Source organism: Falco rusticolus, chromosome 8, assembly GCF_015220075.1.
Source record: "Falco rusticolus isolate bFalRus1 chromosome 8, bFalRus1.pri, whole genome shotgun sequence".
In the NCBI taxonomy this organism is placed as follows: domain Eukaryota; kingdom Metazoa; phylum Chordata; class Aves; order Falconiformes; family Falconidae; genus Falco; species Falco rusticolus.
Genome location: NC_051194.1, coordinates 40,636,058 through 40,657,570, shown reverse-complemented (window position 1 = coordinate 40,657,570; position 21,513 = coordinate 40,636,058). Strand labels below are relative to the sequence as shown.

The 21,513-nt window shown below is 40.1% G+C and overlaps 1 protein-coding gene across 3 annotated transcripts in view; it reads left to right on the top strand.

Moving 5' to 3' along the window:
* The window catches only part of RBMS1 (RNA binding motif single stranded interacting protein 1), a 148,856-nt gene that overhangs the window by 65,913 nt on the left and 61,430 nt on the right, over positions 1–21,513 (top strand). For all 3 annotated transcript variants that reach the window (XM_037397012.1, XM_037397013.1, XM_037397014.1), the window contains exon 2: positions 14,772–14,947. In XM_037397012.1, coding sequence (XP_037252909.1) covers positions 14,772–14,947 — 176 coding nt within the window. The remainder of the gene's footprint in view (positions 1–14,771; positions 14,948–21,513) is intronic.

Sequence of the window (21,513 nt, the reverse complement as noted above, 5' to 3'; positions counted from 1 at the left end):
TCCGAAAGTGCAGTTTCTACTTCACACTTTATCAGGAGTTGACTTTCCATGCTAAAACACCTTATCAGTAACATTTGAAAGATTTCAGCTTTCTGTGCGGTTCTTTGTTGACCCAATGCCACGTTCAGACCATCAAAGGTCAGTACAGACATCCCTAATGTGTCACTAGACACCTACTGGGGAGCTCCACCAGTAGTTACCTACCATTGGAAATCTTGCCCTAGTTTTTATGGATGAATCTTCGGTTTTAATCTCGCCTACAGCTTTGAGAATTTCATCCTACTGAAGGAGTACTGGATTCCTTATTTATAGAGAAGCAAACTACTATTTATAAAAGCAGGCTCATGTGCTGGATTTTGCTATGCTGATTTTAGCAAACTCCTTGCCATGTTTCATCAAGTCCCCAGATTTGTTGTGTTCGCAGAATTGTGGTGATTTGCCTTAACATATGAAAGGACTCCTTCTCATCTGTGCACCCTTGATCACTTACATTTAGGAATACACTAACGTTTTTAATAACTTTGCATAAAGAGGATTAGATTTACTAATTGGTTAGATTCCCTAACTACTACTTTTAAATGTCTCATGCTTCTATTTGTTATGGCTTAAAATTAAAAGAGTTCCCTCACAGATTGTCTCGAATTGGTGCTCAGCAACTCTGTGCTTTAAATAGACATACGAAGTCAACTTCTCTGGGCTATAGAGGTAGACGTGCTGCCCAAGTTGGCTTTCATCAAATAACAACGGAACAGTTTTGCTAGAAACAGCCTGGATCTGTTGAGACTGATGCTGAGCAAATGCTAACAAGCGCTGGTTGATCCAAGTTGAATGGGATTGAATACTATTTGTACTATACTAAGCATTGTGTTCTGGAGTATCCTAGTCCCTGTTTCCTCAAACGGTGCTGGAAAAGCGACCTCTGCATTAAGTATGCTGGTAATCAAACAAGTCATATGCATATTAATGTTACATCTGAAACTAGCCTTAAAGAAACAAGGTACGTGCTCTTTTTCTACTCATGTGCATAAAAATTGCCTATCTGGAGAGAGGAAAAAGGTGTGGGAGGGCGTAATCGCTCAGTATTGTGAGATGCAAGAAGTGTACTGACTGGAAATGTGAGAAGAAAATGCTTCCCTTTAACTTCTAGGAAGCTAAACCAAGCTACAGTTGCAGGTTAGGAATTTGGAGACATCTAGAGACAAAAATTGATACTTCCCTGTCTTTTCCAGGAGAAAATTGTCTAAATGTCAACATTTTCCTTGTACTCTTCATAGCACGTAGTTTCAAAAAAGCAGGTCATAAAAGCTTGTGGAAGGAAGAAGTAGAAAGTGCATCATACTGTCTTAGTCCTCAAAGTTCAAACAACCTGTAGTCTGTATGATACACAAATCTAAAAGAATGTAGCTATAACTGCTTTATGTGTGTGCACTCGCACAAACACACACACACCCACCCCTTTTTATGGGCAAAGGGGCAGGATGGTGATAACAAATCAGAGAAACATTCATAGTTTCTTGCTGGTTGTCAAGCTACATTTTCTGCTGCTGGTGTTTCCTGATGGGGTGGGGCCATCTGAAGTTGTCTGTACAGTTTTAGCAGCATTTTCTGTAGTAACAGCAGCCGCAGAGTAACTCTTGTTTGGTATCTGTCTGAACCATTCATCAGCCAGATGAGCAGTTCTTGTTTCTGTCTGTCCCAGGAGTTAACATAGGTGCTTTCATCATGCTAAACTGATTGTTATTTGTTCTGTGGTGCCTGTGCATGGGTAAACCTCCATGTGCTACGTAGGAGGAAGTTGTGAAGATCGTTCTGGGCATGACAGACTGCTCTTTTTTTTTTTTTTCCTGAAGAGCAGAGGGTATCCTGTGTGTAACTGTGTTGTGTCATACATCTGTAGAAAATGGATCTTTTATGCTGCTTATGCTGAATATGCTGTAGTGAACATTTGGCCAAAAAGGTTCAATGTGGTGGCTGTTGGTATGGCTGTGGAGCAGTGCAAGATCATCTCTGAGAAATGTCAGAAGTTGCTTGGTGCCCACTGCCCCCCAACATTTAGGAACAGTTGTCCTTAGCTCTTCCTTTCAATCACTTTTGCTGGGTATAAAGCATACTTAAAACATTGCGGTATTCATCACCTTCCATGAGAATACAACTAACAGCTTGTCCGTCCTGGAGTTGTTAGCATGCATGTAACTGCACTGATATAGTTGTGTTAATGAAAGTCTTTGGTAAGTGCTACTGCCATGTCACACCCACGCTGCGGGCAGAGCAGCTAGGTGCCTGCACTGAAGTTTGCATGGGGTTTGCAACAGTCCCCTCCCTAATGGGAAATTATGCAAAAGGCAAATGTGTTAAAAGCAGTGAAGTTCAAGACTAGCTCTCTTCTAATGAGATTTCAGCTCCTGTGTTTTATTTTAAGAAGCCATGTAAGTCTTGAGAGTAGTTTAGACCATGTAAGTCTTGAGAGTAGTTTAGAAGGCTTTGGGAATTTCATTTGCAGTCTCGTACAGTACGCTACACACAGTCCCGTTAAAATCCAAACAAAATTGGTATACCTGTTGCAGCGTGCAAACCAAGCAGAGTTTGCTCCCTGGTACTCTATAGAAAAGCCCTGCGTTGAAAAGTTTTGCCAACATTTGACATTTGTGTCTTCTGGTCTGCCAGTTCTATGCAATATTGAGATGTATAAAACTCTTGGACAGATTTCCAGTTTGTGCATATGAATGCAGAACCACTGGGTGAGAGTGGAACTAGGCTGATGTGTGCAAGTGCAGAAAACCAACTACTCCTTAGATCATGAGTCCGACGATTTTAAAAGTTGCTACTGATCTCACCCCATTCTAAAAATGGCTACATTGCTAATTTATTACTACAGGGCTGCCTCTGTTTAGTTTGGTGTTTTTGCATTTATGAGGGTGTGGTCACCCTGCCATGAAGAATTGCAAGTTCAGTGTCACACTATATGTGTGTGTGTGTGTATACATACCCCAGTTACAGCAATGTGGACTCTTTGAATGTCAAATACCATGACAAACTTAGCGCAAACTCTTAGTTCCATTTCTGTTGAAATTTAGTTGATAGTTACTTAAACCTGTGCTGAAATAATTGTAAAAGTGTCTTATACTTCCTTTTTATGTGATAGCAGTGGGGTATAAATCCTAAAGTATTTAATCTGCACTAATAGTGTTTCTCAAATTAGGTCTGTGCTCTCCTAGTTATACTTGAGACTAATTTTAATACTTTACCAGCAATATTGTGTATTTCCTCTAATGAGCGTTGATTATAATGAATTGGATCTATTGCAGAATGTAAGGATCATAAGGGCACTTTCTGAAATTTCAGAAATGGGTAACAAGAAGATGAAAGGAACTTCCAGCTCAGCACAGATCATGCTGACCTCTCTTCTGCGGCAAATACTATAAAGGACTATGGAAATACTTGCAGTGGAGTAACTAGGAAAGGCCGTGATGCTCAGAGTATGTTTTCCCGTTGTCCAGCCCCTGGACGAGTCATTCATTCCCATGGAAAGTGATGTAAGACGCTACCATTCTCACTGAAGTTGGTTTAACTGTAACTTAGCATAGGCACATAACAAGCTGCTGAGCAACAGAATTGGACCTTCTTGGTATTAGTGTTAGAATAACTTTGTGTTGTACTTGTGCAGGGTATCTACACTGGCTTCTTCTTTGCTGATACCTCTACATTAGTTAGGCTTGGAGACACAGAAATGCATTAGACAACTAGAAAAGGAAAAAGATTTGCAAACTGAGTAGGAAGGATAAAATATCTAAACTGATCTCTACTTTAAAGCACAAATTGTGCAACTCAAAAGAGCCTTTTCATGGGGTCATCTGGATTCAGTCTTGATGTTGAAGTCTCACAAAACTGGGTTCTTTTTCTACAGTTTTTTTTCTGACATGCCACCTTTCCTCCAGCTGGAGATGCTGGCTGCGGTGAAGTGGGTGTAGTCTGTCAGAGAACGATTAAGATTTGGGAACGTAGAAGAAAAGGCGTGAGCCAGCTGCCTGCACTGTCCCATCTATGTTGTCAGAGAATGCAGCAGGAGAAGCAGGAACAGGCTGGGTGTACTGCGCGGGGGCTACCTATTAAATACTGGCATAACAGAAAGGCAGCCTTGCTGAAAAGAACGTGTGTTCTCTTCTTTAAATAGAGCAAGAGGATGCACAGTGACAATGCTGCTGCTGGGCAGGGTGTCGTATACCGCCCATAAGGAACCATCAATTGTAGACAAAGGGATTTTGATAGGAACTGAATCCCTCATACATGGTCGGGCACAAAGTTCTTCAAGTTATTTTTAACATTGAATAAACAGAAAATGACATAGCGGATCCCATGTCAGCCAAAAGAGCCATCTGTGGTCTAACCCTGTGACAACATATAGCAATAATTCCAGTGCCACCAACAGTACGGAGTTTGCCAAAAAAGCAGATGCTTCTTTTGACATGCATCTTCAATGCAGTGCTGTTTCTATCCTATAATTGCTGTCAGTGGAGGGAGGGTGGATAGGATAGCCAGATGAGCAGAATGATGAAATTGTAATTTTGGGGGGAACAGCCAAGAGTTTGGAAAATAATAACAAAAAATAAAAAAGAAGCACTATAAAAATAATTTTAAAGAAAGCTGAAATAAAACCCCACAGAATTCTCCTATGGGCTACGTGAAACCTGTGACGCTTTTTAAGAGGCAATACTTGCAAAAGCTTATCAGAAATTTTAAGTCTAATACAATACGGAAGGACAGTAAATAATACTTCAGAAACTTCAGAGTTTTTAACTTTTGAGAAAAAATATTTCCTTCTCTATTATTGTAAGAACTAAAGGTGGCCAAACTTTTTTCTTCCCCCTGCGCCCCCCCCCCCCCCCCCCCCCCCCCGCTAGTCTTTGTAATACATATATTTAAGCAGTTCTCTGAATAAGCAAGGAGAGTATCTACATGTCTGTACCTGTGCTACTTTTTAACGTGGTACTTGGAGTCAACCAATCATGGATGACATTCTTAATTGTTAAGAAAAGAGGATGGCCTCATGAATGTTGCATATTTACTACTTTATGAAATTAAAACCATAATTGCCTACAGCCTTAAAATTGTGCATTTTAACATATCATAAATAGAAGTACTTGAAAACAGTAAGTTTTGATCACATTGAATATTGCCTGTGACCCCTTTGCTGGCAACTGGAGGTAAAAGTTCACAACAGGTAATGACAAAAAATGTGACCAAAATAGCAGCTGAGCTGGAGATCTGCGAAGAGTCTGTCCTATGAACAGGAGTAACTGCCTTGTGTGATGCAGGACACCCTCACTGCCAGAGCTTAGTTTTACAGGATTCATTTAAAGAAATGGTTACCTGCTGTCTCTTATATTCCTGCAAGGCAGTAAAAAATACTCAGGATAAATCCAGGTCTCATTTTCCATACATTCAAATCCCACCTGGTGGTGCTGCTTTTGGTATGTTAGTTCTTCCCATTACGCTATAAATGCAGTAAGAAGATAATACATATTTATTTTCAGATCTCAGTAGCCTTGTTTCCGGATTCAATGAAGAAGAAAAAACAATTGCATTTTTTTATTATGGGAGCTGACTGACTGTTTTTAATTTTCTTTTTTAAAATTTTTTACAATTATAGGGACATTGTATTATCCTAATCAGAGCACTATTTTATACTTCAAGGTACGCACCTTCTGATCTTCAGTCTTGTTTAGGGCAACTTCACTTGTTAAGTGGTGGTTAAAAACCAAAAAGTTTCAGAAGCATCATGAATTTGAGGACTGGAGAGGAGGAGAAAGTGATAGGGTCGATGATGCCTTTCAGCATGCCTTTTGCTGTGCTTCCTCCCCTCCCAGGACACTACACACTGAGAAGCTAACGAGTTTATTAGCTTGTGTTCCACTCCAGTCCACACCTCTGCTTCTGCTACAGAGAGCCTTAGAAAGGAAACTGCTGATCTGGGCAATATTTCCTTATTTTGCTGATGAAAATATCACGTGGGATGGTGTCAGAAGTCTTCGGTCAAGATCTCTAGATTTTACAGCTTCTGCCTTACCCTCTAAGCTGGTTGCACTTGCAGTGAAGAAAATCAGATTGTTTTGATGTTTTTGACAGACCAGTCTGCTTTTTTTTTTGTCATTTGGTTTTGTCTTCTAGATTCTCGTAAGCTGGTTGTTCCATAATCTGTTCCAGAATATTTCTACAAATTGAAGTTGGGCTGACTGCTGTGAAATTCCCTGTGTTTTCCTCTTTCCCTTTTAAAAATGAAAATAAATTAAAAATTGCCAGACATTTTACGGCTGACAGAGAATTGAAACTATTAATGGGAGTTCTGTATGTGCCAGCTGCAGTTTGGCTGGCGTTTTTTTTCATGTCCTGGGAATTCAACAGCTTTCATGAAGTAGAACAATTGCCTGAACACTTGTTCTTTTCTTTGATTCCCTCCCCACCATCTGTTTTGGGCTGACACCTGAGTTTTTAAATAGTGGTAGTGAGTAGGGGTTTCCTGTTTACTGAATGGTTAAGCAGAGTCCTGTATACAGTGAGAAGCGACCACTATGACCTTCTAGTTTAGGGAACGCTGAACCTCTTAACGCTGTGAGTACTGTAACGGTCACCTGTCCAAGAGGCATATGCAAACGCTATGTTTCTGCACTTTTCCTCTCATAGCTGCTGCCTTCACTGCTCTAGGAAACCTTGCATGTGCTAATTGCTGGCATTTCATGGACACCGCTGCAAATATGGCCCGTGTCGCTATGTAGGACTTCCCTGCTAGCTATGACAGTGCGATCCCTCTCCTGTCACACAACCCGAGACATGAAAAGCTTACTGAGTAATTTTTGACTTGGAGTCTGTAAGTACTGTCTTCTGAGCTGACACTGAAGTGCTTGTGAGCTATACGCGATTTGCCAGCTCTGATGTGGCCATGCCTGGTCTGGTGTCGTCTACTGCATGACACAGGAGTTTCTAAGTTAATTGCTGTTTCAGTTAAAGCATTTGTCCTACCAGTGATCCCTTGGATGTTTCCTGTTGTGGAGAACTTTGTAAAACTTCATACTCTGCTATTAACATGTACCAACAGATGTGTAATGCAAGGGAGGAATTATTTTTATTTGTATTCGGTGTCATGTGTTGGACTTGCTACCTTTCAGAGGCTTTGCATGAACTCATTAGTATGTGAGTTTAGTCTTTGTGAAAATGGATGTGTTTTCTTCAAATTGTAATTGGAATCCTCAGACTGGAACAAAAAATTTTAACAGTCTGGAGACTCAGTACCATTTTCTCTCTGGAATCCTGAGCGAAAGCCTTGGCTGGTTTCACTGAAGGAAATAGGTTTGCGTATTTACTAGAGTCAAGAAGGAAGCTGGCAGTGAATTCTTTAGTGTCTATTGCTCAATGAAGGACTAACCACAAAAACACGTACATGCTTTTTTGTCTGGTAGATGTTAGTACCAAGCTCTCTTTCTTCAGGTACTTCAGTGTCTTAACTTTCTTTTTATATTCCTTTGATGTAGACTAGCTGTTGGATTGCTGCAGCCTGGTCAGATTTCAGAAACTAAAACTCCAATATTTTGCTTTCGATGTGCCTGTAATTCTGTCATGCCTAGGGCATAGTATCAATGTATTGTTTCAGAGAATTGTCCAGGGAATCCAGGTACATAACTGAGGGAAAAGGGATGCTGTGATTCATGATGAGCAAGTAGAGGGGAGAACATATCATAGCATCTGCAAAGGAGCAGCCCAGTTGGGCACTCCTGTCTCTCGCCTTTGTGACACCTTCTGTGCCGTGGTGTGGCTGGTTTCATGTATTCAGCACCTTTTATCAGTCTCTGGACTAGGGGAGTCAGTCCATGGAGCACTTAAAAATCCCTGACAGGGGATAAAGTCATGGAGTAGGTGAGCTCCTGGGAACTTTGAAGCTTTTTCATTATCACTGAGATTTTAGAAGAGCTACCTGAACCAGGAGGAGCTTCCTGCATCCATTGCTTGCTCTGTTGTTGAAAGCTCTCCTGCTGTCTCAAAGTTAGAGACTTTATTTTTCAGTAATAATTATTATAATAATGAAAAAACCCTCCCATTCTTGGAGAAAAAAACTGGTCGCATCAGCATGGAGCTTGTCATATATTTCAAGGTGGCCAGGATTATGCTCCCACTTTTTCAAGTGTTTTCATAAAATGGGATTACATAGATTTGGAGCTTTGTTTCATTACTAGCAGGGATAGCTGTTGCATTAAGTTTTGATATGTATAATTTAAATAACATCGGTTCTATCTCCTGTAAAAATATAGGAATGTGATATTTTGTGACAACCTGGCATGATGTACTTCAGTACTTTCTGTTGTTAGTAGCTGTTGCTTTCTGGTGAGAACAAGTTTAGTCCTGCTGTGTTACTGTGCAGGATGGTTTGTCCTCTCACCATCCTGTGGAAAAGGAAGCAAAATAGCTTGTCAGTGGGGAGAGAGCTTGGGTTATGATCAGAATAATCTAGGGGTGAAATTATTAGGAGTGTCTGAGCTGTGACTAAGGGTTTATGATAGTTTTTGTCTTGTTTTATTGCTGATAGAGCCATAGAGCCACTCTCCATGAAGATCTTTTTAAAAGGAAGCTGAGAAAAGCACTTACTCATTCCTGCATTTCTGTATTTCAAGGAAGGGCTTCTTAAATGGCTCAGAAAAAAAGGTGTATTGACTGCTTTCCCGGATTTTGCTGGAAATGTTTCTTGTTCTTATTGGCAAGATGTTTCAAATTGGTTATAACACAATGGATTTGAGAAGAAAGACAATATTAAGTCAAAGTGAAAATAACATTCTTCTTCACTTTCATAGATACATGATATCTATATATTTGTTTCTTTTTATTTCCTTTTAGTATGAAGAAGACTGTCATCTGTGTGTACAAAAATAGTTTTCGTAGGACTTGGCTATAACATAGAGGCAAGAAAAAGGGCATAACTGTTTTGATCTTGCAAAGCTCCTCTTAAAATTTATGAGTTAAGGAATAAAATTAAAGCTGAGGGGCTTCCACCCCCCTGTCCCCTGTTCAGTGCGGTGTGTTTTTGGTTTGGGAGGTTATTTTTTTAGTACTTGATTTTCAACCTGTTTATTGCAGTCCATCATTGTTGTGATGCCACCTGTAGTATTTTGGGCATAGTTCTGTCATGCCAAGGTGTGGAAGGTTTAGAGAGGTTTTTGGGAGAAACCCACGGCTGGATCTCCAGGTGCTCCTGGGCTGTCTTGTGGTATTTTGTAACAGGGAGAGTCTCTGCTTGATGCCAGCCTCCACCCACGGGGTCCTGCCTCTTCCCAGCACCTAGTTGTTTCTGCTCCATGTGGCTGGAGCACCAACACCGCCATCTTCACCATCTAAAGGAAGATGTAATAGGCTTGGATCCTGGGTGTGCAAATAGCTCTGTATGATCATGAGACACAATATCCATGGTCTCAGCCTTGTGCAGTAAAACAGCCCTTGCTGGAATAGTTCTGTTGACTCTTGTGGTGTCACTGTTAGACAATCTTTTTCACCCGTGCAAAGAGAAGGTCAGTGGTTTAAAGAAGAAAGAAGGGGCAGGTCTCAGGGCTTTTTCTTCCTGAGGAGATTTTCAACAGGAGTCTGGAGGACCCAGCTTCTGAGGTGCTCTCTACACTTTATACTGGTATCATCCTGGAAACGATTAGACAGAGCTGACTTGCTGAATCCTCCTCTGACAAGTGCCAACAGAATGAAAAACAACAGTCAGAGAACCTACCCTATGGCAGGAGATCTTTCTACTGCTTGACTTGTGGCCACTGAGAACTGGACTTGGGGAGGGCTCCAGAAGTTCGGTTTTGCTTGCCATAACATTTCAGACATGGTGATGGAAACTGTGAAATAGGACAGGGCAGGACGCTCAAAATGGCATCTCCACTACAGCTGTCAATTTGCAGGCTTAGACTGGATGATCAGGGTTTAATGCTTCTTTATCTAAAGGAAGGTGACAGTCCTTTCTGTTAAACATAAGGACTTTGGAGTTCTTACTGTTTGGGACGTGATTTTATTCCAAACAGCCTCCTATTTCCTAAGTTGTGCACTAACTGGCAGCGTCTTGCTTCACTAGATGTGGCAGCTTCTATTTTGCTGAGCCCTCTCTTTCATTGTACAGGTAAATCTCTGTGTTAAGTAGATTGATAAATAAAAAAATCAACCCCCAATTTAATCCAGAAATTTTCCAGATTCATGTAACTTAATACTTTTTATCAATGTTGCACGCAACTATAAAAACTTGCGGTAATTCTTCTATCAATGCCAGTTACTGGAGGTGTTTCAAAATGCTGTTTAGTGAAATTGGGGAGGTTAGGCAAAGTCAGGCAGGGTAAGCAGGTACTTGGGAGCTTAATCACCTGAACAAAGCTAGGCAAACACTAGTGACAAGATTTTGAAACTATGAGGTGATCCAAGTAGCAGTTCAGGCTAAATCAGATAGTTAATGTATGCTGTAATTTATGGTTCGAATTTAGAGTAGATGTGTGAGAACTAATTCTGTTGTTAAAAGTCATGGTACTTTTACCATCAGGACTTTTAGCTGAGCGAAGAAGCTCATAATTAAACACTAGTGTGTAGTATAACTTCATAGATGTGCTTTTATAACACAGAGTTAGAGACTTAAATGGATTGCTACTGTAATAATAACACTCTGAGTTGGGACAGTTGTTATCCAAATGATCTGTTTGAGTTTCCTTGGACTTTTGTAGTCTGAAGGCAGCAAGGATCAGTATCTCTCAACTCCCAGGTCAACAGGATTTATCAGAGCTCTTCTGGTTTGTTTTGGGTGGATGTTTTTTTGTGTGTTTTTTTTTCCTGTTGACAGTGAAGAGATTCTTCTCCTTGGCAGGCAAAATCCTGCTCTGACTCATTTCTCATCCTTAAGCATAAAGTGGTTTATAAGAATGACAGGAATGGTTCATATAAAGATGAGTATATTCTCCAGTTGTTTTTCAATACTTGTGATTATTCCCAGTTGGGTTTTATATTGAGAAGAAAACACAGGCAGGCACTTTTCCTTGGTTTAGGGCACTCCATGGGCACTGTTCTGTTGCTAAGCTTTTCCTTTTTGTAACAAGTACCCGTGGTTTTCCCACTGCTGTGGTCAGGCTGTGCAGGGCTGGAGGGAAGGTCCCTCTGGGATCAGGCAAGGCTGTTGGGAGCTCCTCACAGCTGGCTCCAAAATGGGATGGGGTGATCATACAGCATATGGGATGGTTATTCTGTCACTGGCCTTTCTTGCTTAGATGTTTGCTGAAGATGACAGGAAGGAAATTGCTGTGGAGGAAGAACAATCGCTAATTACCTTTGGGAGTGAAGACTAAGGAGGAAACTGCAAACCAGTGTGATAATGATGTTTCTTGTGACCAGGAATATTGTCATAAAAAATAATGGGCTGTTACTTAGATTCATTCATCTTCTACTAGCATTCAGTGTTTTAATTTAAAATGCAATGATTAAAAAGAAAAAATAATGTGTTTTAATGTATGTTACATTATTGCGAACTGTTGTGAAGTCCATGCGATAAAATATTAAGAAGAGCTTTTGATACGAATTTGCAGCAGAGACTACAGTTCGTAAAACAAAACTTTTCAAAATTGATTTCAGGTTTTAAAGTTTGTGAAAGCTGTTTCTAAACAAACAACCCCAAACTTTGGCCAGGTGTCCACTGCAGAATGTCTTGCCAGCGAGCACTGTATCAGCCAGGGGTGTGGAAAAAAGTCATACATCCTCACTGACATGGATATATTGGCAAAAGTCCAGGCATGGATGCAGCTGTGCCAGCAGAAGAGAACTTTTATCAGCTTAGCTTATGTTGTCTGGGGAGGTGATGCAACTACGCCAACAGAAAAACTCTTCTCTTGGCGCAGGCTGTCGGTGTAGAGGCTCTGCCAGCACAGCTACAGCAGTGGGGCTCCGCACTGCCGACAAGCCTGTTGCAGCAAATGGAAAAGAAAAGCCCCTTTGAACAAAACGGGGACTTTTACAATTTAGTTTTTACAAGTAGTCATCGATGACAAACAGAGCAGAAAGAGTGATTCAGATTTAAAAATTTTTAATGTAAAAAATGTGTTAGTTGTATGGCTTTAAGATGTCCCTGGCCCTTTAATGGTTATCTGTGTCTCATTGGGTTGCAGAGTTTGAAAGTTGCAGTACGCCCAGTATCTGTGTTTTGTAAAGCCTTTAAGGCTGGTCAGGGTATGCATTTCTGTGGAAGCAATGGAAAAGGTTGTCTGTAAACAACTGTAGTTGTCTGAAGGCAACTAATCACATTTACGTTCCCATCATAATTAGATGTGACCACTAGCACTGTAGCGTCTTCATATTTAAATAAAAGCTTAAATTTCTTAGAATGGAGCGTTTATGTTTTACAGGAAGACAGAGTTAGGATTCCTGCTGTCTTTACACACACACACACATTTTCCTTTGGCCAGCTGGTGACAAGATTTTACAAAACCCCAGTTCTTCATAACAGAAAGATTTTAAGGGAAAAACATTGTAAGAAGTAAAAGCAAAACCAAGCCAAAAATATTGGAAGGTAAGAAAGAGGCTCTTAGTCTCCAATGGTAAACACTGGTTAAGATGAAGACTGGTATGTGTATGTTGACTTTCATGGCAGCTTACATGCATGTACAAGGGGAGAGCGCGTTTTGAAACCTGGAAGTGAGCAGTTGTTTGTTTGATCACCGTGTGCATTTTGAGGACTCTGCTGAAGGTTTTTTGAAGAGAGGAATAGCACCATGCCAGGCTAAGTTTGTTCAGTTATTTGTGAAAATGTATTGAAACTAGTTGCTTTGTCATTCTGCGTTGCTTGTAACCCTAAAAATAATTGCTTGGCATTACTGGAAGCAGGTCTGACAGCCTGACTTGCGCTGCTATAGTTAAAATCCGTCAATGTTTCCATTACAAACTTGGAGGGAGGGTTTACTATTTTTCCCATTTTAAAACGTGTGTGGAAGAAATTCTAGATCAGTGCTTCAGCTCCAAGTATAAATATTTTGGAGGGGATTTGATGTTTCTAAAAATCTTTATTTGAAAACAAACAAAAAAAATCCTCCAACCTTATGACAATGAAATACTGATACTTAGTTTGGAAACGTTAAATCATCAGGAATATATTTATTTCTTTTTGGTAATTTTCAGTTCAGTTAAATTAGGCAACATTTCTACATATAGATGTTGACTTTGTAGCGAGTGTTGCAGATTGCTGTTCCAGGCTATTATTGCTGCAGAATACACTTTGCAATATGTGAGATTAGAAGATTTCAAAACCTTCCTAGGGAAACAGAAAAAACCCACATAGGTATTGTGAAGTATCTGATGTAAAGTGTGCCTTTGTACTTTCCTCCCATTCACAATTTCATTCTAATTTCCCAAGGTTATCTCCAAAATCGTTTCACTTTTCTTGTGTACTAAGGCTGTAGTTTCATGGATGCTTTAAACCGAGGTAGACTGTAATCCCCTCCTCTCTGCCTACACGCTCCTGTTCCCTGCCCTGTGACAGCCGGAGCTTTTTGCGAAGCACAAAACCACATGTGGTGTACCAGATCGGGGGAGATAATTTTTTTGGTTCAGGCTGTGGCTGCACAACTCTTTGTACTAGTCCAAAGAAGAGGGTGGCACCGGGGCGGGAACAAGCGAGTCTGCACTGACATCTCACTTCATATTCCACTTTTTTCCTCCTCCCTCCCCTCCTGCTGTGCCTTTCCTCCAGTTCACAGGGTGGTTCTTCGCTATGAGCTTCTCAGGCCGTGGAGGCTCAGGCTTTTGCAGGAAAGGGGCAGCGTGCAGCCAGTTCTTTGTCAGTGAAAACCTTGTAGTCACAAGACTTCACTGGCAACTTTACTTCTCTAGTATATTCATTAAAGCGTTCCTCTCTTACAACAACACAGACCTGTTCATAATACATTCTGTACAGTGTCCTGCCATACTGGTGTTAATGCAAGTGATTGAGACCGCTGTACTGCAGATTTTCTCAAGGACGTTTTTATGTGCCATTAGGGTCTGGTTTTAAAAACAATACTGTTAAATACCTTGAGGACCAGGTAAGCTTGTGTGCTTATCTCCTTTTGAAACTTGATTCTTTTTTTTTTTCCCCCCATTATATAGAATCATTTTCTTGACACTCTGGAAATAATCCACAAATAGAGAGATCAGTGGCAGTGTGAAAGTTCTGCCAAGGCACGCAGTTAATTTGAAGTCTGGTCCTTAAGCTGTCTCTGCTCTCTCTCTATCTTAAAAAATCAATAGCAGTATTGTGTGAAGTACTAAAAGCCAGAAGAGATACAAAAGAGGCTTTAATTATTTTTGTATTTCTGGATAGATTAAGGAAATAGCATAGTCTTCGTGTCAGCCACAATAGATAATTTATGACATCTGAAATAGTTGTAGTGATGTAAACTTAGTTTATACCTGCTGGAACCTAGGGGTACATTTCATTTTCACATCAAATGCCACAATGAAGAGTGATAAAATCCTATGAGTAACTTTCAGCAGCGGTTGTATATAATTTGAACCTGTGGCATGCACTGAGCATGCTTCACGTGGTGGTTGGGTATATTAGAACGTGCCTGTGAATCCTATCCCAAATGTGCTATGAAAGCAGGTGTATTTAAAATCCAGGAATAATTATGGACAGATTTAACACAACACTCCAAATAGTAAACAGGCTACTGTAGGCTGAGCTAATGCGCATGCAGCGATTGCTATCTGTAGTTCACTCTGATGTGCTTTTTCCTTTGCAGCAGTCCATTGTACCAGCCCACCCGATGGCTCCTCCTAGTCCCAGTACCACCAGCAGTAATAACAACAGCAGTAGCAGCAGCAACTCAGGATGGGATCAATTAAGTAAAACAAACCTTTACATCAGAGCACTGCCTCCAAACACCACTGATCAGGACCTGGTAAAATTATGCCAACCGTAAGTATTATGTTCAAATAAAAATTATAATGTCATACCTTATAAGATTACAGCAGGTATACAAAATGGGTGTTTGGATTATGAGGGAAGAAAAATAGATTGATAAATAAAAATCCTCGTGTTTGTAGTACAATGGCAAGTTTCAACTTCCTGGGCAATCAGAGGGAAAAGAATGTGTTTGGCTCTTTGGAGAAGCAAAGAAAGTTGAAATATAGTGGTGAACGGAAGCAACCTATTGCTTTAGTAAAAACTGTGATCACCCACATTGCTGCCCGATGTTGTTGAAATCAAAGATAAATAAAAATGAACACCTGCATGTGAAACTTGCTATTAAGAACCTGCAATAGTGTGTCTCCTCTGTTCATTACTAAAATAATCTGTTGATACAAATTCTTCAAGTAATTCTTCTGCATCAGTGTGCATATGCATACTTATCCTAGTTTCAGATTTATTTATGTTGGCTGTCTATTACTGCACTATTATATTTATGATTAGAAATAGTCTATCTGTGTAAGAATCCTCTTTAGCGACTGGAGTTTCAGGTAGACTTGCCTTAACAACACTGTCTGAAAACCTCCTGCTAACATGAGATTTTTTGCTTGTGTGGGTTTTTGGTTTTATTAATTTTTACAGCAGCATATGCCTTTTAGTTACTTTCAAATATGGGTTAGATGTCAAGAGACTGTGCAGTTATGTTGGCTATACACTGTTTAAAATCACCTTTCTTAAATGTTTTATTGCATTTTTAAAATCCTTAGTATTTCCAAAATTCATAGTATACTTTCTGCATTATTTTGAAATGAAAAGTACTTGGCTAAATTTTCAATACTACCTGTAAGAAAACACCTAAATCTCTCTTGAATGAATGGAGAATCATTGAGATTTGTATATACTACAACTGTCTAAGGTTCTCATAGTAATTCTGTGTTCAATTTAGCAGATAAGTAACTAGGAATATACAAAAATAAATGCCCCGGATTACAACTTAAGTTACCAAAAGGACTAGGAAACCCTGTAAGTCTTGGATCTCAGCTTATATGAGGTGCCTTTTTTTTTTAATACTGAAAAAAATCTGATACCTTGTTTATGGAGAAGAATTTGTATTTTTTTTTCTTTTTTAAACAAAACTTGGACTTTCAGCATAGTAGTCACATATCAGTCATCTTAGTATTAAAATAAAAACAACTCGCTCTTGGGTCTTTAAAGAAAAGAAATAATCCATTTGGTCATTCTCCCAACAGCAAATGAAATCCATGTGTTTCGCAGAAAGGAGAACAGATTATCAGTCTGTGAAAAGTTGGATTGATATGCTTCCCATGTGACAGTGACTCCTTGTCACTTGAGTTTTAGTTGCAAATACATGTTTTACAGAAGTGGATTTTTCCTTCCCATTTTTGTCTTTTGAACTTGTGAAGAAACTTTGGCTGCGCGCTCATGTTATGTTAGGACAGAGTTGTGAGGCTGTTTTGCACTGGAGCCGCCCAGTAACTACTATTTGTGCAGTATTTACTATAGCTCCTTAATCTCTTTCTGAAGACGTTTTGGTTTTCACAGTCTTAATGTCATCGGTCTGTGAACATCCTAGAAAAAATGTTAAATACTTTGCTGTTACTGGTCCTTTTCCTCTTGGGTAGCCAAAGATTCTGTTTTTGTTGTTGCTGTTCAGTATATAATTGTAGTTGGAACAGCATAAATTTTGCAAATAGAGGAAAGGCAAGAACTGACGCCATGAAGTTATTAAATAAATTCTGACATGGATTTACAGACTTGGAAGGTTGTGGCATTTCTTCCTGTGAGATATTTCTCTCCTAAACGTTTTACTTGAGAGGAAAGGAAGCCCTGTCTCAAAATTATCCATTTCTGCTGAGGAACCAAGAGAGATGTCCAGAAATTTTAGGCTTGGAACATGTCTTTCAGAAATCTGGGTTATCTATTAAGAGCCTTAGGCTTCTCTGCCAGCATAGCCCCTTAGCAACTAACTCGATGGTGCCGTAAAATAGAAACAACACTTTCTCCTTCTTCACGGAAGCTCAGTAGTCCACTTTTATAGACCATGGAAAGTTTCAGATGCAAAATGTTTCCTTCCTATAAATCTGCCTAAACTTCCAGGACACAGAGGGCCAGATATTCTTGAAAGTGAACCTGCCATGTTCATAGTTTAAGCAGATACAATACAAAATAAATCGAAAATAAGATCTTGGACATATAGCAGTCAATGAGGAGACTGCTGTTTACTCCAGATCTCTGAAATTTTTTCATTAGCTCTTTCTGAATGTCTTAGATCTTACTGGGAGGCTTTAGAGTAATTTTAGCTCCTCTTCCCCGTACAGAGTGGATCTTGCCGTCCTAAGAGGGTGTCTGCAGGAGTGCTTGATGCTAAGAATGGATAGAAAGGCAGCTCTTCATATAGCAGAAATGATCTTGCTAGTTGGCAAGAAGCAGTTTTCAGTGGATGTACAGAAAAAGGTCACTGGCTTTTGTTTTATATCTTCTGGCTGTTGTCAGACAAGACACAAAACCACCTGTGGGTTGAGGAAATAATGGCTGAAAAATATCATTGCCACTACAAATGTCAGAAACATTCCATCTGCACAGATTTTCCCTCTGATCATCACGGACTTGTATCATATACCCTGTACTGAAAAGTTATTTTCAGTGATGGTTATTACAGAGAAATACTGCTTTCAATATAATCCCTCAGAATACAAGGTAGAAGATACCTACAGAATTCTTGTGTGGGGCTCTGCTTATACAGTGACTTTTACTTGCTTTAGTTCTTGCTCATGGCAGCTAACGGTGCTAATTTTGGCCATGTTTTTATTTTGAGTAATTATTTTTGGTGAATCATTAGAGAAACCTTTTATCAAATTATAGAAGTATTGGGCTTGCTTTCCTGTAGTAGCACAGCTGTGCAGTATTTACGAATACAGTTAGCAAATGTTCACCAGTTTTGTGGAAAAGTACTTTCCTGGCAAGACCACAATTTGCCAGTACGCATCTCTACAAATCTGCTCTCCACCTTCATCTGCTTGGTTCTTTCTAGTTTTCTATTAGATGAAGCTTTCTCCTCTTTTCTCAGATGAAAAGAGGGTATTACAATTTTGTTGTGAAGGTTTACCTGGGCGTACAGCTATTTTCAGACAGTATTACTGGCTTTTGTGTGGGAAGTGAAGCTGCCACGTTTCTGAATAGTTCATTCAAACTCAAGCCTGCTACTCCAGTTCTGCATTGGGAAAACACATTTCTTCACATCAGTTGTGCCAGAGGCAGAAGTGTGGCGAAGAATAAGGTAGGTATTATGTTTGTCGCAAGGATGTTGTAACAGCCAGCTCGGAACCAGAGCCTGGGGTGTTGGGGGGTTACCACATGAGTCAGCCTGGGCCATAAGAGTTTTCAATCATATACATATACATAAGGGTAGACAAAGCAATCGATGCAATGGCCCACAGATACTATCGTTTCTGTGGGAGGCTAGACAGGAGTGATCAGTTAAATAGAAGGACAAGAGCAGAGGAAAGGAGAAATTAGAGTAAGGAGCTGATGAGCATGGTTTGGGGAGCCTGCAAGAAGCTGCCTCACTCCACTGTGCACTTTATTTTCCCAAACCACATAGTGCCATTGCACGAGATCTGCTGTACTGAGCAAACTTCTGCCACGAAGAGCTGGTTTTACAAAGGGTTGCTGCAGCAATGTAGCCTCAGCCATAGAATCATGGAATCATAGCCGCCATCAGCTGCTGTGTTGCATTTCTTAATACAATTATTTAGGCTTTAATTGTAATTTCTTCTTTGGTGACTTAGACAATCATTTCTTGTAGCCTATTTAGTATCTAGATCTGAAGATGCAAGATTAAATTCATTCCAGTTACACGCTGGAATTGTTGAGACTCCTTAGGTGATTAGGAACTTAGGCAACTGGGTCATAGGAGATTCAGCCAGGAGTTTGTAACTTGCTTTGACACATTTTCTAGGTGCTTTCTAGACTCTCACTAAGCATGGTGCTCACTGCGGATGACCGTTATGCCCACACCACATGGTTCCAAAGCCCTGTGCTTTCCACCATCTTGCTTATGATTTACTTGCTAGCCTGCAGAATGGCATCTCTGTAACACTGAGTTTCCTCAGAGGCCTCCTTTTGTGCCATTTACGTCATTAAATGAGGGAGCTGCAGCAGACCCTTCATTCTCCTGACAATCCCCAGTCCCAGGGTGAGATTTTAAGCTTTAAGGCTTAACAAGGGTCTTCTGCATTCAGTTTGGCATAAATCATCATGCCAGCCCACCCCTTGGTGTGCTCCCTTCCAGGCTGTTTGCTCGTACCGTGCTGCCTGTATCAAGCTGCTTGTATTCTATGCGACATTTTTGAAATCTGTTTTTTGCTCTGGACAGCTTCACTTAGGCCTCCCCCCTTCCATTATCACTGTATGGTTATAATGTGGGTTTTTAATGGGATTACAATTAGGAAAGCAGCTGGTTTATGGTAACTAAAGTATATAATAACCACGACAGACCATTGTTCTGCACCAGGGTGGTCGGAACACAAAACCAGAACCTTGCAGGAGCCTGTGTGCATTGGGAAATCACATATCTTATTGAGAGGGTATTTTAAGGATTCTTTCCTAAATAGTCAGCGTCATGAACACAGGCAGAGCTAAAATGAATGGCAGGCTAATAGTCGTTTTGAAACATTTGAGCCAGACTTGCTATACAGCTTTGTTTCCACAGCATGGGAACTTTTATTTTTTACAGCTGCATACTCTAATATTTCCCTGTTTTGAGGCAAGAGCACCCAAAAGTTGTTTCAATTCCCTGCTCTTAATAAAATGCATGTTTTCATTAAGTTATGTGACAGCCATTAGCATATTAATGTTTCCATGTTCTTTGCTTGCCACGTAATTGTGACCTCTCCCTGTGCTGCCATTTCCCATCTCCTTCAAGCACACTCAGGACTGAAGTGGTGAACTGGAGCTCAAACATTTATTGTAGCGGGGAGCTGTCATCGCTGCGGTCAGTTAAGAGCAAGAAATCTGCTAATTTTACCCAGCATATCTCATTAGCAAAAGGACATATCTGAACTTCAGGAGTTCATTCCAAGGAAATGTCTGTAGCACATGAGTACAGCCTCGTTAAATAGATGGTGTGGGTAAAGGAAAGTGGAATGGAAGATTTCAAAGCTAACTTATCCAATTTTTTAAGAGTATTTTCTCTTCATTCCTCTCTCCTTTATTCTCCATTTTTCTTGCATTTTGCTTTCATGGTTTGTCAGCTGCAGTGAAATATTGCATTCATAATTATGTGGAATATGATTTCATGTCATGTAATTAAGTGTGATACATCAGTGTCTCTGAAACTGTTCCCTTTGAGATCAGTATTAATACTGATTATATTGGAGAAGGAGTCTATCTATTGTTCTTGCCTTTTTAGGGTTGAAATAAGTCCTCTACAAATTGGTTCTTTTAGAGGTTTACGTACGTATTTTTTCAAATAGTATTATTGCATACATCTCTGAATAAATAACACCAGGTTTACAGAATATCATTTGGGTGGAGGAGGAGGTAGATTGTTTAGCAGTTGAGCAATACGTGATTTGCAATGTTCATCTCTATGTTGTATAGTACCAGCATAATTTTTTTCTTTATTCCATCTTCAAGGACTGTAGCGTGGTTTGGGTTTTGTATAATCTGAAGTAAATTTCCCCTGACTACACTTTTTCATCCAGTTTTGCTCATCAGAGCAAACATAACACCAAGAATGGTGAAGGTATGATCCCTAGAGGGAATACCTGATTGTGCCAGTGCTGTGTTGCCTGTGCAGGCACGTGGTGGTGTGGAAGACAGTGCAGCACTGCAGGAGAACACCCTCAGTAACCTCAGGACCAGGATTTAGATAATCTCACTTGTGTTCTGCCCAGCTGATGCACCCGGTTTCCCAGCAAGACAATCTGCCAGAAGAGGAGTTGCATTGCCAGTATGGTGTCAACTGGTTCTGCTAGCGTCTCTCTTAGCTGATGGTCTTGTAAGAGCTTACTGTCAAAAGTAAGTATCCCATTTCTACAGCTGAGAAGAAATAGTATTCAGTTTTGTATGTTTCCTTTGCCAGATGCACTGGAGAGATATAGGCCTGACACAGAGACTGAAATGCTCCTTCTGTTAGGGCTTGGCTTCCGCAGTCCGTGGTGAGGCAATTGTGTGATGTGCCATGGGAATTGTGACTGACCTGGAGATGTGATGGTTGGTTTAAATAGTAATTTCCTTTATTTTTTTAGCAACTGCTTTCAGCAGTCGTGTTATGAAGTGTCTAACCTAGCATGGTGTGAAGGAAGACTATCTTCCTCTCAATATCTGCACTTTAATTGGACAGAAATAAAATTCAGATAGCTTTACATTCATGTGCAAATGAAATCCATGCTGAAATCTTCTCTGAGGAAGTGCCAGGGTGTGTGGGGGTGTGTGTGCGTGTGTATATATATATATATATATTTTTTTTTTTAAATAATGACATGTAGAATGTCATTAGGGACCCATATGTATTTTTGGGGAAATTGTAATTGACAAAAGTTTTTTTTTTA